Genomic DNA, 17295 nt, shown 5'->3' on the forward strand with positions numbered 1-17295 from the left:
AAGGTAAGAGACATACAGGGGTTGTCTGCACAGTTTAGCACAGTTTCCAGCAGCTGTTGGTGATTAAATAACCCTCAGAGTTATGTGAGGGAGAGAGAAGTGTGACAGGACATGAAATGAGAGCCAGCTGTGATCGAAGCTGCTCCCTCTGCCTCATGTTTGATGTCTCCCTGAATTTTTAATGCTCGTTATGCAAACTTTACAGCTGTTCTGCTCATATTAGCGAAGCGTGTGGATACTTAGAAAACAGGAAACCCCGCAGCTGACCCGGATGAGCCTGCTTATGTAATCGGGTCTGTTTTTGAGGGGAATAATCCCGCATATAGCCCAGCACAGTCCCTCCCAAACCCGGAGTGCTTTGCCCAGTCATGCCCTTCTCTGGAGAACGAGAGGCGGGGCGAGAGCAGTCACGTGGGTTAGTGACAGCCCGTAACACGCTTCCTGATTGGCTCAACTCTCTTAGGCCCGTCCCCTCCAATAGGCTGCATACGGTGACGTCACGGCGATCAGCTGTTAGAGCTCCACAACAACAACAAAAGAAGGAGCAGTCGGGGGACTGAAGAGGAAACGGACTGAAGGAAAGGAAAAAAGAACCGCACTGTGACTCCCGATGAACAGTCCTTAAATTTTACCTTTTTTATATTTTATTTCTTCCGCGAAGAAACCTCAAGTTTTTCTATTTTTCGAAAAGCAACGCGCCTACCTCAGGTTTAAGGATTTTAATCTCGATTTGAAGCGTTTACATCCTCTCTCAGTGCCGCAGGTGAGCTCTTTGTTTTCTTCTCCTTGAACCCAAACGCCTCTGCTGCCTCTCATTCCTCATGCTAACCTCATTTAGCATCCACAACAGGCTTCACACGCTTCCTGCTTTTACAAACAGGCGACAAATCACACGAAAAAATCGTTATTGCACCTTTATGACGCCTTTTTTATCCGGCTTTTCTCTGTAGTATTAGCCTAATCTTACCAGGCTGTTCATGCTAACTCCAGCTCTTATCGCTTTGCAGAACTTGGTGTTTTTCTATCATCCTAAAGCATGTTGTGGATTTACTCGACGATATTTTAGTAATAGCCTGTATTATAGGCGATGAAGTTAAACAGGCAGACTGTGCAGTCCTGCCCTGGTGGTGTAGAGTTACAGTCCCTCCCCTTCCTTTTGTAACAAGCACTCAGGCTGCAGCTTCACATTATTATTGGACCAGTTTGGCTTTTTTTGTGCTTCACAGACACTTTGCTGAATCATGTCTGATTACAAACAGTTAGCCGATTAGTCGTTTAGACCATCTTCATCAAAACTAGCCAAAAATTATATTCATAAAACCTTATTATATGAGTTAAAATGTCAAAAATCCGTATTTTTGAGCATTTTCCAAATGAGGTTTCGCTGGTTTTCTTCTTCGAATTCAAAATCGACCGTTAGCGAGCTACCTGACGTCACCTGGCGTCACCCGGGAAGCTGTGACTGACGTTTGTCAACTGTTTCTGAACCGTCGTTTTTTAATCATCAAGCGATTAATCAACTAGACTTTCTTCATTACGATTAATCGATGATTATTTTCGTAAAACTTTACGTTAAAGTATGAAAAACTTGTTATGTTAGCGAGGATTTGCTGCTTTTGTCGTCATTTTTGATCGTGAAAAGCAAACAAACCAACATATCACAGTGCTCTAGGAACTTGTGACGTTAGTCAATAAATGTTCGACCTTTAAAAGATAAACAGTGATAAATAGGAAACAAACAACCCACAAATTAATCAATTATAGCGCTAATCATCCTTGCTTTTGTTAAAATGCTATACATTTTATGCTAGCTTCCCTTATAATTCCATTTAAAGACGTACTGTCTGTGACTTTGTTGTTCCTTATAAACAACACATCACAAACAGGAAAGAAAATGGTCATAAAAGTCAGTTTTTACTATTTTTTAGCTCAAAATTGTTAAAAAAATTATTTAAAAACAAACTAAGCATTGCTTACCGCAACACCACTTTAAGGTTTATTCTAATTTTATTGTTTACCTGTTTGTTTTAATGGAGTTTATCCACATCTAAGTCTCTGTTTGTTGAAGTCTTGCATTCCTACAGTATGTAACTAAATTAATTTAAAGGATTCTTAAAGTGGTACACACCACCCTGTCCTCTTTGATGAATAAATAATGCCCCATTATGTAACAGATGTAATGATTGTGGTTTCGTTGAACACAAAGCCACAGCCATGCCTCACTGCTCCCTTTAACCGCCCATAAAACAAGCTTCCCTTTGTGCAGAGTGATTAAAATGATAAACAGAAGACGCTTCCATATTTAGTGTTTATCCCTGAAATGTCCTGACGGTGGGCTGTGTGAGGGTGGGGGGGGGGGGGGGGGGGGGGGGCAGGTGCAGCAAATTATCAGCCTGGTGCTGCTGCTGTTGTTGTTGTGTCAGTTTCAGTTAAAACCTTTCTCTGCCGTCTCTTCCTCACAGCTGGTCCATGTTTACAAAACACTTTTGGCCTCATTTACATGGCAGTTGAAAAAAGAGACAGAGAAATTCGAGCCGGTGTGAGAGGTTTGAACGCATCACGGGCGGTGGTGAGGTGTTTGTTTGGAATGCTGGTGCGTTCAGGTGCCACAGAAAAAAATCGGACAATTTAGTGTTCCTAAATATTTGTTGATTTATAAGATTTTTGATGCTCTTTTAGATAAAATCAAACAAGGTTGTTATTGTAAGTTGAATTTTGCTGCTTTTAAGAGATGATAGAAGAATTCTGACTCTTAATTTTAAAGGTGCAAAATATCAAGGCAGAAATTTTCTCGAGATGGATTTTGATGTTGTAGGACACATTACAGAGAAAATGTGCTTTTTTTCTGCAAGGATATATATGCTTAGTTTCTAGTTATGCATAGTAGAAATAAAAACATTTGATGTGTGAAATTGTGAGTGTGGCAAATGTTGTTTTTCTATATATTACAGGAAGTATAATGCATAAAGGTGTACAGTTTACTACAAAATGCAAAAAAATGTAGTTATAAAATACTTGTTTGAGCATTGATTTCACTAAACAACATGCTGTAACTTAATCTGTTGTATTTTTTAAAGCCCCCTGGGTTCGTCTGCAGGATTTGCTGACAGTCAGTAGCCTGTCAGACCAAAAGCAGGGCACAGTAAGGTTTAATGTGAGCCGGGTCATTGCACATTTGGCTCTAATCCGTGCTTATTGTGCCAAAAGTCGCCCCAACTCCTTTCAACCAGCAGCTGCAGCTGCACAGCGACACTGATCACTTCATCTCTGTCGACTGTTACTTTCTCTGAGCAGCAGACCGGCTGCCGGCCAGCTGTGCGTGCATCCCCTCCAAACACAGCACATCTCTGTATTTACTGTCGAGTAAAAACACAGACTGCGCGGCTTCTCTCTGCCGGCCTCAATCAGCCTGATGAATGAGGAAAGTGCAGCTGCTGCTGCTCGCCTCCGTCAATCCTGCTTCAATTTACAGCCTGGTGTGAGCTGATCTGAGCCTGGAGGTCTGGGCGTTAAAGAGCTGCACATCAGTCAGCAGAGTAAACAGTTCAGTCACTTTATCGGCAAGAAAATCTCTAAAACCAACAAAAACATGCATCAGATGCATGAGCTGATTAGCATAAACATTCAGGAACACATGAAGGTGGTGGAGACCAAAGCGGGAGCTAGAAGAGAATCAAGAAACAGCACGAACATGACGCCAGAAGTTATATTTGTGTTGCTTTAAACCTGCTTTATAAGAAAACTTGCAGAAATAAATCCATAATCTGTTTGTAATGTCCTCACTAGCATTTTGGATGTTGCTATCCTGCCTCTTTAAAGGTGGAACGACCATATTTGGGACGATGGGTGGTGCAACAGTAGTTCATGCTATCATTGCTGTTTTTGCAGCTAATGGTGGTTAGCTTTAAACAAGCTCTGAACTACAGTATCCTGCCAAAAATTTTACCATCTGACCTTTCTAGAGCTACACTCTGAAGTTGGACGCCAGATTAAACATCTCTTCAGTCATAAGTCAGTTGCACAGGAAGTCCAGCATAACTTCTTCCTGTTTGACACAAAAGGAGGCCTTTATTTACTAAGTAAATATCATTTTTTGTTAAAGAAAACTTAAAACCAAAGATTGAGGCAAAAAAAAAAGTTAATTTGTTAAATTAGTCAAGAAAAAATATGCAAATTTGTCTCATAGCTTTCTATGGATCAGGCTTTATTGCACGGAGGCGCCACCTGGTGGCCATTTGGAAGAAAGCAGATAAAAAACTTGTGACATTTACTGCACATTTAAAGTCTAAAAAACCATAAATGGTTTATTTTAAGACCTTTGAAAAATATTGATAAGGATGATTATGTTTTTGTGGGATGTTTGCTGCCCCCTGGTGGCCTAAATTTTAAAATGACAGCTTTAACAGAAAATATGAATCGAATTTGATTTGTTTTTGACTTGATGTGCGTCACACTTGAAGATTGATTTATAGAAATGGAAGAGAAAAAATGTTTAGTTGTACTTTAAGGGTCAAAGTGTTGATTAAAGACTTGAGATGTTTCCTAAACTTTTTAAATCTGTGTTAAACTTTGGAAAGTTTCACAGATGATTTGTTCCTGATTTGGTGTCGTCTGTTTCCTGTAGGTTAAACCTCTCCTTTCTCTCCTCACAGGGCTGTTTTTGTACTTTTGCACTCTTCGAACTTCGAACCGACCCGACGTCGAGCGATGTCCAGCGTGTGTCTGCTGGCCCTCAGATGATCCATGACCACACCTTATTGATGCACTTTAACACCTTTCCGGAGCCTTCCCCCTGCTGTGAACCCCGCAGCTGATGACCAAAGTGCGTGCCACGCTTCCCCGCCGTCGCCCCGAGCCACGCGCCCCCCTCAGCCCCGCCCTCAGCCTCAGGCCCCCGCAGGACGTCCAGGGATGTTCCAGAGGTTCGCCAGCGCTCTGTTCGGGGACGACGTGGAGGAGCTGAGCCGAGGAAACCGACCAGGAGATGGGAAGGAGGAGGAGGAGGAGGATGAGGACTGGATCCTGGTCAACTACCTGGGTAAGGACTAAGCAAATAGCATGTCATAGAAATGTCTCTCCCGGCCATATGAAACTCTTATCTCTGACGCCTCTTTGCTCAGCCAGCCCTGAAACTCATAAACAGAGCAGCTTAAGGAGTTAATTCAAAGTCTTTATGTTGTCTGCACACAAAACGCTGCAGGCTAAAACCTGGAGCCTCGTATATCATGAACCCAAACATCTCTGGATCCACTCAGTGATGACATGACTTGCTTTAAGGTAAAGAGTAAATACAGGTCTTATCATACTGTTTGTTCAGAGACATTATGTCTGCTGACGGTGCCGCCTCCTGACCTGAAGCTCTAGTGTTTGAAGAAAACCTCATTTGGCTCCAAGTTATCATTTCTGGAGCCGTAAACAGAGAAATTGAGAATTATTTTGACCTGAAAATTGAGAAAGATGAAGTGTTTGTGCCTTATCCACCTTTGTTTTTCTATATGTTTTGGGCTCCCAGCTCCTCCAACAAATTTTCAGAGATTTCCTTTGTTCTAGCTTTAAAATGTTCAGCATGTTTGGGAGAATTGCGTGTGTAAGTTTTATATTTCTAACTGTTGAGATTTTTTAAATATTCAGCATTTTCCAAAACATTTCGGCCCATTAAAATGAATGGAGATGATGTGTCGCCATGGAAAACACACAGCAGATGATGTCATAAGGGATTCAGCTTTGGGTTCCAATCAGAGGTTGTGAATATGCCTGATTCTAGAATCTAGCCCTGCTCTCTATCACCATGGAAACCATGCAGCTGATGATGTCATAAGGGGTTCTGAGGTTATAAATAGGACTGGTGCGGTTAGGGCTCAGCATTTCAACTATTCAGCATTTGCTGTAAAGAAATGTGCCCCCTCCCCCTTTAGTTTTAGTTAGCATTTAGCAGCTAGCATGCTCTAGGAGGTGGTGGAGACCAAAGCTTGAGGTTAAAGACTCAAAAAGTCACAGTCATGGTGTTTTGAAGACATTTTTCTGGCAGTTTCAGGAGAATGTGGCTCATATTGAATCCAATAAAGACCCTTCACTCAGGATAAACCCTCTTCTGGAGTTAGCCTTGTTGTTTACCCACAGGCTCTGATCCCATTTGTTCATGAGCAAACACAAGAAGCTGATAGTGTCTCCATCTGTGCCTCAGCGATTGCACTGCAGGCAGAAATGTCACCGTAAAGCTGAGCATGAAACGGCGTAAACAGGTTTTAGAAACAGGACAGAAATCCCCTCCAGCAGAGACCCCGACAGCTGCAGGACCGGATCTTGTTGAGGACTTACAGTTGAAGCAGGGACAGGGAACCACCCGACCCGCCGCACAGACAGATACCGTTAACTTTAGCCCGTTTTAACGGCTGCTCAGAGTTCATCCAAGTTTCCAGAGCCCAGATCTGAAAAAATAGCCCAGTCAAAACAGACACGGCGAGTTCAGCGCCTCACACACACTGTACACAGAAACCCGACACACTGCGCTGACTCCAGGTGGCTCTGACCCAGATCAGACTGGTCCTGACCTGTCTTTGATTCCACGGCCGTGTGAATACCTCAGGAGCGTCCCGCTGCAGGGCGAGGCATCAGGCGGTTTATGGTCCTCAACCTGTAAACAGGTCAAACAAAAGCAGCAGGGGGTAAAAATAGACTCTGTGGAGCTGGAGGACTTGTATGGACACACTCAGGCTCCTCACACACACCTGGACGCAGGGTTGTGTTTCCTTTGGAGGCAGAGCTGGAGTTCATGTTTAGACATCATCTGAGTCTTTCAACTGGTCTTTCTTCAGCAGTCTGCACAGTCTGAAACTGAAGATGAAGTAAACACTGAAGTGAAAATATCCCACACCAGAAGCAGCCTCAGAGATCAGGTTTCTGCAGACACACATGCAGCACCAGCTCTCAGAGCGCGCTCTCCAGTTGCTAGGGTGATAACATGAAGTGTGTCTGTGTTTGGATCGGGCTGTGAGTGAGTTGTCCGTGCTCCTGCAGCCGGACGGACTCTGAGCATTCCTGGAGAGCTGTGCCGAGCCGTGTGGAAGGTCAGCTGGTTTGTTCATAATCCACATCGACCTCATTAACCGACGCACGGCCTGCCAAAGGCTCCCAAACACTGCCTAACAACAGCACCGCCCCCCTGCTGAGCAGACCTGCTGTGGGTCTGATACCTGAGCACCCGCCGCCCGCCCGCCGCCTGCCTGCAGCCTCTGGAGGCAGCAATCAGCTGGTGACGGGTCGACTCCGGGCTGAGAGGATAAAGTGTGCGGATCAGCTGGCAGGCGCTGAGTCAGCAGCCTCTCCGGGCCGTCGTGGGTAAACAAGGATTCCTCTGTGGTGTCGAGGCCACGTGTGGAGATGAGCTCCAAACACACGCTCACATGCCAGAGGGCGAAGAGGAGTTACAGTAAACAGAGAGAGCGCCGAGGTCAGGGAGCGAAGACTTTCAGCTCGCTGCAGCAGCTCCTACAGCAAACAGATACAGACTCCACCAATCAGATAAACACAGGGAACTCCAGCTTCTCCATCCTTATCCTGTATCGACTTACACGCCAGCTCTGGAAAAACAAAACTTTGAATTGATATTATGCAAAACTCGTAAAAATGCATTAACTGCACATCAGTTTTTTTGTTTATAGCTGCAAAAACTGAAATAGAATCAAGTGCTTGTGTCTTATTTTAGTACAAGTTGTCTCATTAGACCTAACAAAGGCCACATATACCTAAAAGTCTAGAAAAATGTCTTATTCTAGATATTAAAAGACCAAAATGACACATGAATAGTTTAGAATTAATCCACCAATGAGGTGAGAAAACTCACAGAGTTCAGTTTCTTGTTTTGAAACATTATTCTTATTTTAAGAAACAAAAACATGAGACTTTAGGCTGCTTTGAACAGCTCGTTCAAGAAGACACGTGAGAATTCAGCGAGATTAGAACGAGAGTTTCTCAACTCGTGACATCACAAGTTGGTGAGTCTCCTTAAGGCCCATTTCTTCTCCCTTTAACGTTAAACTGATCTTTATAAGGGCTGAATCTGCCATTATATAAAGAGAAACATGACTCTAGAGCAGAATGAATAGAACACTGGGAGGGTTCCAGAATGCTTTGAAGCTTCTTAAAGAGACAGTACAAGTTTATTTTATGATGAAAGCTGATTCTTTTTATTTATTTATTTTTATTTCAGAGAAAGAATGTTGGATGTCAGCGCAACACAGCTAAAACAAAAACCTAATCAAGTGACTTATTTTAGTGAACTTGTCTTATTAGACTTCACCTGAGCCACATTCACCGATGAGTCCCAAAAAACTTCAGATTTCAAGATAAGCGATGGGAATTGATAAGATTTTGTCAATACTGATGCGCTTATCGATCCTGCTTATCAATCTGATTCTTGATCAATTCCTGTTGTGAATTTTCTTGGTACAAAAAGAAGCTTTACAGGTTTTCTGTGTCAACAACATTTAATTGAGTTTATACTGTAAGTGAATAAAATGTAACTGGTCCCTGAGTCTGGAGATTTCTGGGCATAATTAAACAGAAACAGGTAAAAATTTCACACAATGTGACGTTGACGCTCTGTATTGTAATTATTAATAATTCAAGTAGGCCATCTAATGTCTCAAAGTGGTTATAGCAATGGTTTAAGTTGTTTGGAACCTTTCCATAGTTATGAAGTCAGCCATGAGCCTTTCATTAGCCTGTTAGCATTTGACATTTGAAATTCTCAGTATTTTTTACAAAGAGTTGATGTGATATGTTTCTGTAATGAAAGTTGAAATTCTATTCTGAAGCTGAAGTTATACTGATGTATGCTAACTGCTAGCATATCAATGCAGTTTCCCATATACGTAAGCATCAAGCTTGTGCTATTTTGGTAAATAAGGTGATTTATACCATTTTGAATGTACTGAATATGAATCTCCTGAGAGCAGTTAGCTAACGTTTCCCAAGAAAACTCTGCTTCAGGATTTTCAGTTTGAAGTTTTCCTGAAGAACTGACTTCATAAAGAAATGTACATTAATCTCTAAGTTAAGCACAAACTCTTAACGATATCGATGGACAAATAACGATGGATTAAAACATTTCTTATCGATTGTCAACAGGAACTGGCGCTTGATTCCCATCCCTATTTAACATATAAAAAGACAAAAACGATGCTTGAATTTCTCAAAAATCAGCCAATAAAGTTCTGTTTCTGGTACCCAGATGTTATTCTTAATTTAAGAAATCAAACTTGTCCATAAGACTCACTGTCACACAAGAGCCTTAAAAAATGTTACATTCCAAGACAATAAAAAAGGAAAATGAAGCTGAGTTAAAACAAATTTTGCCAATGGGGTAAAAAAAGAAGTATGATCTAGGGCTGTACAGAATGTGACCTATCAGGAGCATTCCATTCCGCTCTTTGTCTTTTCTGTTCCGTTCCTTTCTTTTGCATTCTAGAACCTTCCAGTGATGACAGAGAATGTGCGTGTAACAATGATGTCATACAAGAAATGGAACAAGGAATTTAAATCTTTTAAAATGAAATAAAAACTTGGTTCATAAAGAAAAACTGAATTTTAGTCTCAGTTTCTAAAACATGAAGTCGTTCATCAAAATATTTACGTATTTAAAAATTACTACTTCCACATTTTAATGCAAAAAATGATTTTCATACTGAAATCTGTAAAACAGGAACAGATGAGACACTTTTTAATGTTTAATTCCTCCCACCAAACCTGCTCAGTCAGTGTTTTCTGTGCACAAACTGAGTGTTGTGTGTCTGAATCTGCCTCCACTGCAGCAGGAGAAACAGCAGGACCCTAAGCAGAACTGAAATCAAACAGAGACGTCTGCTCAGAGTTATTTTTAGTCTGCAGGCTCCAGATCGTGTTGCCGCTCCGCCTCAGGACTTCCTGCATCTCTGTGAATCATTAGCAGCTGATGTCGGATCAAAACAAGAGTCTGGATCCTGTATCTCTGGCTCTGCTCCTGGTTTTGTAAACAGCAGCGCAGGGAGCAGGCAGGTTTACTGTACCTGATGATTTATGGGGGGTGGAAATAAGAGTGTGGGGGGGTGTCTCTGCAGCTTCATGCAGAGGCAGGACGGCTCGGCTGTTTTCAGATCAGTCAGACATGCAAAAGCAAACATGCAGGCGGCGATTTCTCTGCATCATGTGATGCTGAGCTGTCAGACCTGCAGCTCTGTGACAGCTCAGCATCCTCAGAGTGATTGTTTACACCTGAAGGCTCACTGCTGCTGCTGCACAGGGAGGCCACAGTGCCCCCTGCTGGCTGACAGGTTGTTAACATCTGTGTTTTTCTGTTTATTCATCACTAACTCGAGCAGAAACACCTCGTCTCAGTCTTTAGATCACTAACGTGTACATGTGTCTCCTGCAGCTGAAGCCTGCTCCGCCCAGTGCGGGGACAGCCTGTCTCCGTCCACCCCTGGTCCTGATGGAGATGAGGATGATGATGAAGACCTGGTGATGATCCCTTCCCCGATGGCCAGCCCCCCGATCCGCTACGCCTCCTGCACCTCCCTCAACTCCACAGCCGACACCGACCCAGACGGCGGTGTGGACGAGGATGAAGAGGACACAGAGGACGAAGAGGAGAGCGGCTTCCTCCGTCTGGACGCCTGCTCTCTGGAGGAGAGCTGGTTTGTCACGCCCCCGCCCTGCTTCACCGGCCGTAACAAGTCCATCCTCCTGGAGACCAGCCCCCTGGAGAACCTGCTGATCGAGCACCCCAGCATGTCCGTCTACGCCCACCACAGCCCCCCCAGGCTGACCCTGGACGCCCTGCCGCGCTCCCTGGACCGGGAGCTGGAGCTGCTGGCTGGAAACGTGCCGGGCACCCAGACGGCTTCAGGAGGGAAGGAGAAAGGTCGGCGCAGTCTGGACGGACCTCGACACAGGTGAGAGCTGCAAACACAGAATATCTTCGGACACACGTCAGTCTGCTCACTTTGCAACCCTTACTTTCAAAAGAGCTGCTTTGCCTCAGCTCACGTGGATGAAAGTCATTGGGGGCCACAAAATCAACTTTACCTTCACATTAATACCAAAAAGTTTAAAATCTGTTAAATAATTATATAAGCGTATGCGTTAATAAAATTGTAAATGTAATTTTTTTTATTTTCAATAAATTTGCAAATTTAAGGAAAAAAAGAAATTTGTAATGTGATAGATATAATAAATATGCAAAATTTATGAAAATTCAATGAGTTAAATTTTTTTTGAAAAAAAAGATAAAAAATTGGAGAATAAAAAAATGAAATTAGAAATGAGCAAAATTTTGCTATTTTAAAAAAATTTGCTGAAATGTCATAAATTTGCAAAAAAAAATGTGAATAATGCAATTTTAAAATTTTGCTAAGTTTCGAAAAATTGTAAAACTTTCTAAAATTGCAAAAAAAAGGGTATGTACATAAAAAAAATCAAAAATTTGTTAAATCTCCCCCAAAAATTGGTAATTCTTTTGCTTAATCTGCAAAAATCTCAAAAAATTAAAATAAAAAAAAATCTCAAAAAATTGAAATAAAAAAATCTCAAAAAATTGAAAAAAAAAACACCCACAAAAAATTAAAAGCTTTTTTTCAAGGAATGACGCATTTTAAGTACAAAATGTTAAATCATGAATTTACTTAGTGCCTGTGTTGTTTTCATTAATACCCTCTGTAAGAAAAATTTAAAAACCCTGTTTTTTAATAATATTTCAAAGCTACACGGAGCCACTGCAAAGGAGTCAAAGAGCCACATGAGGCCCTGCTCTAACCGCTCTCTGCTTCTGTCTCTGTCGCCCCCTATAGGCCAGAGGTTGCCGTCGTCCAGCGTCGCTCCAGCCTCCACTCCGCCTGCTACGCCGCCGCTCTCTCCGCCCACGCCGGACTCCTGCAGCCCCGAGCTGGAAACGCCACGCAGCGCACCCAGCCGCTGTCCCGCAACAGCCTGCGACGCCACAACCTGCTGCGCCCCCCGAAGGCCGGCACCGTGCACCTGCACCAGCCCAGCCAGAGACACCTCAACTTCTGAGGGGTCTGGACCGCATCACCTTCATCATCATCGTCATCATCTTTGACCTCCACCCTCTGAGCATTATGGGAAACTCACACTGGCTCTCAACAAACAACACCAGCACAAATCTAACCGTACATCAGCCATAAGCCACGCCCCCATCTGTTCTCAAACCTGATTGGACGGTGAAAAAGAGGGAAAAATGGGGCCAGTGTTTGAGGTTTCTCTCCTCCTCTTCCTCCATCTTCCTCCATGATGATGCTGAAAAGAAGGGATGTAACAAAAGGTCATCCTCCTCTTCTCCTCCTCTTTGATCCTCCCTCTGCAGGAGGAGAATCTGTCCAATCACAGGGCAGATCTCCTCCTCCTCCGTCTTTATACTCTTCTTCTTCTTCTTCTTCTCCTTTACGGACGACTTAACGTGTAGAATCAATGCTGTAGGTCACTTTACTCAGCGGCAGGTTCGGCGTGCTGCGGGATGGCGTCACCGGCAGCTTTCTGGGCGACTCAGGAAGACATCAGGAAACATTTCAGACCCCAAAATCACTTGAAGATGAACCGTGCAGCAGCACAGCAGTGCCATTTAATCAGAGCAGGAGTGTTGTGGTGGTTGCCCCAAAGAGTTGCCCAAAAAGTTGCCCAACGTGGCGCCTCGTTTGTGTTATTAACAACGACGCAGCAGCGAGTTCTTAAGACGAGAGAGAAAACCTTAAAGGAAAAATCTCTTTAAATAACCCTTCACTGTGGAAACCAGCCCTGCTTATGCCTACATTTCCCAGAATGCCTTTCAGCATCACTCACAGGGATGTTCCACTGAGTTGACCTCTTTGTAAATACTCCCAAAAACCTGTTTTACAAACTGAACATGACTGTTAAGCAGACAGAGGCTGTAATAAGGAGATTCTACCCTGGTGCATCATGGGAAATGTAGTTTTGTTGACATTTGAGCAACTTAGGAGTCAAAAACTCAGGATATCATTGCTTCTGCTGCTTCCATATCACCTATCTTTGCTTAATTTAACTCATATCAGTGCAATACTTGATCTCTGCAGAGCTCATGTCGAGAAAATCCATTTTTACAACAAGTTTGCAGCAAAATATCGACTAAATGTGACGTTTCGGTAAACACTACCTGAGGATGAGGGTGCAGATCTTGGTTTTAGTGACCAAACATTGAGAATTATCAGACGTAGAGTCATTTCATTCTGGTACTGTAGCTGCTTTGCTGTTTTCTCCTTTGTTTCTTCCACACATGCTCACAGCACTTACATTAGAAGTCCCAAAACCAGACAGACGTCACACGTAAACACTCTTTCCACGTGTTGGAGCGTTTAAACGAGATTTTTCCGATCTCTCCTGCCTTCACGTTCCTCTCTCTCTTACGCCCTGCTGGCTCAACACGTCCGTCTTTACGCCGCCCGAACCTGCCTCTGACTTTAATAATTCAGTACTTTTCACGATATTTTTCTTAAAAGCAAAAAAAAAAGCAAAAAAAAGAAAAAAGACTGTAAAATTACTGGGTTAAATATCACTAAAGCCTTGTTTTAACGGTAGCTTTGAGATGAATAGAAATGTAAAACAAAATGTATTTAAAAAAAAAAACTTCCAAAATATTTTTTGAAAAGAAAAAAAGAATTTACATATCAGTATGAAGTCGGTATATATGCGTCTCTGGTTTTCTTGCTTACGTATGTTTGTGTGCGTTCTGTTGCATGGTTGTAGAGTTGTGCTAGCGTGATGACGATGGTGGAAAAAAACGAAAATGGAAAAAGTTTCTTTTTGTTGTTGTTATTATTATTTTGTTGTTATTATTATTGTTTGTTCTTAAATAAATCTGCAGTCCACTTCTCAGGGTCACAACCAATCACCTTTACTCTTTAGGAAAATGCAGATTTACTTGACGGCTGATGATTCTTTGTGCGTGCTCGGACTTTTCCAGCTCTGTCCCGGCGAGCTTGTTCCCCTTCCTGAACTTTGTGTTTGTGAGAAAAATCGACTCTTTGCTTCACTTTATTTTGGTCCCAGGACTGTGAAACGAACTCTTGACGCTCTCAGACGACTGTTGGAAATCCACCGGGATGGAGAGAAACTGTTGGTTCTTTATTTTTTAACGTTGTTGATATTTTGTTGTCTCTAATGTACCTAACATGGTTTAAGAATTGTACTTTATGCTTTTTAACTTTTGTTTTCCTTGTTCACTTAGTTACATTTTGCTAAAATGTTAAAATATTTAAACCAAAAAAGTAGCAACAAACTTTAACCTTTCACTAGTTTATTATTCTGACGTTCTTTATGATTGTTTTATTCTTGTTTGAGTGTTTTTTAAAGCTCTCGGTGCTCTGTTCAGGTGGACAGTTAAAGGGTTTAAAGCGTCTGCTGTAGGGAAAGTGGAGCCCGAGTCGAGTCACCACACTGCAGGAGGAAAGAAACCATCAAGCTAAGACTAAGTGACAGAATGTACGGAAGCCCACATCTGCCAAAAAAGAAAAATATGACCAGAAATGTCTGAAATATCGCAAAGGCACCAAAATGAAAGAGTGTTCAAAATGTGTGCCAGGTTAAAGCTCCTGCCAGGAACTCTCTGTTTGTGTTGATTTTGGCGCCCCCTGTGGACAAAATGATACTCATCCTTTTTGCTGAGTTTGTTCTGCTTGTTCTGCATGTCACAGTCAAACTTAAGAAAAACTCATGTTATGTGAGACAAAGGTTTTAAAAAATGTTTCATACTCAGCAAAATTCTCAAAGGAGCTTTAATTTTTTTTTTTTTTTTTTACTCATGAGGTAAATCCTACCTTTTAAATAAGTTAGGAAAACAAAATCCTCTATTTACCAGTCGTGACCTCCATAATATTATTTTTTAAGAATGACTACCCACTGTTATGGTATAAAACAAAAATTTAAGTAGCACCGGAACAAAAATATTTATGAAATTTTACCCAAAAACATATTAATCACATGATTTCTTAAAAAAAAAAAACAGGTACAATTTTTTTTTTCAAATAATAATAATACATGTTTTGTTATAAAGCCCTTTCCATCAGGTGATTTCAAAGGGCTACAGCTTGATAAACACAGGAAATGAAAAATTTTTTAAATAAAAAGGGGGAAATAAAGCATTTAAAATCAATTTAAAAACAATTTAAACAATAAAAATTGCTGGAAAAAAATATAAATCAATTAAACCTTAGTCTTATTTTTAAGGGAATTATAATATCCCACAAGTTAGAATAGGTATCCAGGTATTTAAAGCTCCTGTGAGGAAAGCTTAGGCTGTATTCACCCCAGCGCCCCCTATTGACAAAGGAGGACTACTTATCTCTGCTGATTTTACTCGGAAATCTGATACTTTTGGAGTTTTTAAAACCTAAAATGCAACTCACGGTGAATTTTTTGCTCTCAAAAATAGTGAAAATGTTTATGTACTTTAGATAGCTGTCATATGACACCTACCCTGCGGCAGACTTGTAAAGAAATAACAAAACGATAGTAATTAAAATTCTGATGATGTCTTTTGCCTCTGTGTGTCATAATGAAGCTGGAATATTCGTTTCAGTCAGTTTGTTGCTTGTTAAAAACTTCTGCACAGGAGCTTTAACATGAACTGTTATTGGCTTATTTTTTGGCAGGGTTGGGCTTCTGTACAACTTTTTAGATTTAACACCCCTCTTTATCTGTGGATGTTTTGAAATTCTGCCACTGCGTCTTTAAATATTGATATTAATTTTACCTTTTTTTTTCATCCAAGTACGACAGAACTTTTTGAGATTTTCTTGATTTAATGTTTTTAAGTTTTTGCCGACTCAGTTTAATGAGCAGAGTCGATCATCTGGTGAGTTCTGTGCAGCGTACAGACATTAAAGTAGATTTTAAAGCTTAGTTAAGAGTGAACCTCTTGTGATGGGAGCTTTTTTTGCAGTGTGGTTTCTGATTTTCACTCTAATGTAACTTCACTTTGTCTCTGTGGTCGGTAGCATTATGAAGCACTAACACACGTTTGTTAGGCGTCTGTACGATTCGCTGTAAATACTCGTATCTGGTAGATAGTGGAGTGTTTCTCGAGTGTATTTGAGCTTTTCTTTACTTCTCGAATGTCTCTCTCTTTCTGCTTTGGTGGACTTTATGACTTTGTGTTACTCTGATGTTGTAAAAAGGTGAAAGACAGAAGGGATCGGAGGAGACGGTGGGTGATGTTCCGCCTCCTCCTGCTGTCAGGAGCCTTTTTGGTGTTTTCCACTTCTCAGTTCATCTCCATCATCAAACTAACAGGGATTTTTAATGTGTTTTGTTCAATGCCTTGAAATTTGTGGATCACGTGCCTTCCAGGTTGAAATGTTTATAATGACAATGCATCGATGAAGAACTTGAACTCCCTTTTTTTAACGCCCTGAGCGGACGTAATATATGAAAACACACAAACAGACATCAACTATGCACCACTCTGAGGAAGTGGCCCTCCTCCTCTCCGCCCGGCCCGTGTACAGATTTTATAACGACTCAACAAACCAGACAGAATGATGTAGCAGCACCTGTTTCTCTTTGTTTTGAAATAACAGCGTGAAGAATATTTGTGGCATTCTTTCACCAAGTGTTAGACTTTTATTTCTCTTTTTTTTGTTTTGTTGTGTAGTTTACTGGAATAATACAGCACTTTGCCAAAAAGAAAAAAAGGTGTAGGAGTTTTTAGGGTTTTATTTATCGACATAACTTGGTCTCCTTTGTGTTTTTTTGATCAATTCACTCTGTTCTGATGTCAAAAAAAGCTAATTGAAAAGTGGGGTCATCTGTTTTCAAACTGTAATAGTTCATACATGTGATCTCTTATTAGCCTACAATAAATGTTTTCATACACATCTCATGTCTCCTTTGGCTTCCTGTTGTCTTATCAGCTGTATAAACAAGCTCTGTGCTAGATTTTACTCCTTCACTCTGAATTTACACATTAAATTTACACGAAACTAATTCTTAAGCAACATATTATCATTTTACATATGTCTACAATGAGCAAACAAAGTGATCCACTTTATTATGTAATAAAAAGAAGTTATCAAGTCATAAAACAGGTAAAATTAGCTGCACCTATGTCATCCAAAACAGTTTTTTTTATCGTATAGTGACGCAACGAGGGCTGTTTTTACTTAAAGTACTTACTGAAGATTACATCAAAACTCTTAAACATCTAATGCAAACTATTTTAATTCAATCCACCGTTTAAAACAGGCCTTAATTTATTGTTTTCACCATCATCAGGCAGTTAACAACAACTAT

The 17295-nt window shown here is 41.2% G+C and overlaps 1 protein-coding gene across 1 annotated transcript; it reads left to right on the top strand.

Annotated features, from left to right (window-relative positions):
• The first annotated feature begins 530 nt into the window (after nt 1–530).
• Nucleotides 531–16860, top strand: tp53inp1 (tumor protein p53 inducible nuclear protein 1). The gene is made up of 4 exons (XM_074683965.1): nt 531–763; nt 4653–5038; nt 10412–10931; nt 11826–16860. The coding sequence occupies exons 2-4, from the start codon at nt 4912–4914 to the stop codon at nt 12046–12048; spliced, it is 870 nt and encodes a 289-aa protein (XP_074540066.1). The 5' UTR covers nt 531–763; nt 4653–4911; the 3' UTR covers nt 12049–16860.
• The last annotated feature ends 435 nt before the right edge of the window (nt 16861–17295 follow it).

This window comes from Halichoeres trimaculatus, unplaced genomic scaffold (assembly GCF_033239565.1).
Source record: "Halichoeres trimaculatus isolate MK-OKI-2021-1 unplaced genomic scaffold, fHalTri1.1 fHalTri1_scaffold_12, whole genome shotgun sequence".
In the NCBI taxonomy this organism is placed as follows: domain Eukaryota; kingdom Metazoa; phylum Chordata; class Actinopteri; order Labriformes; family Labridae; genus Halichoeres; species Halichoeres trimaculatus.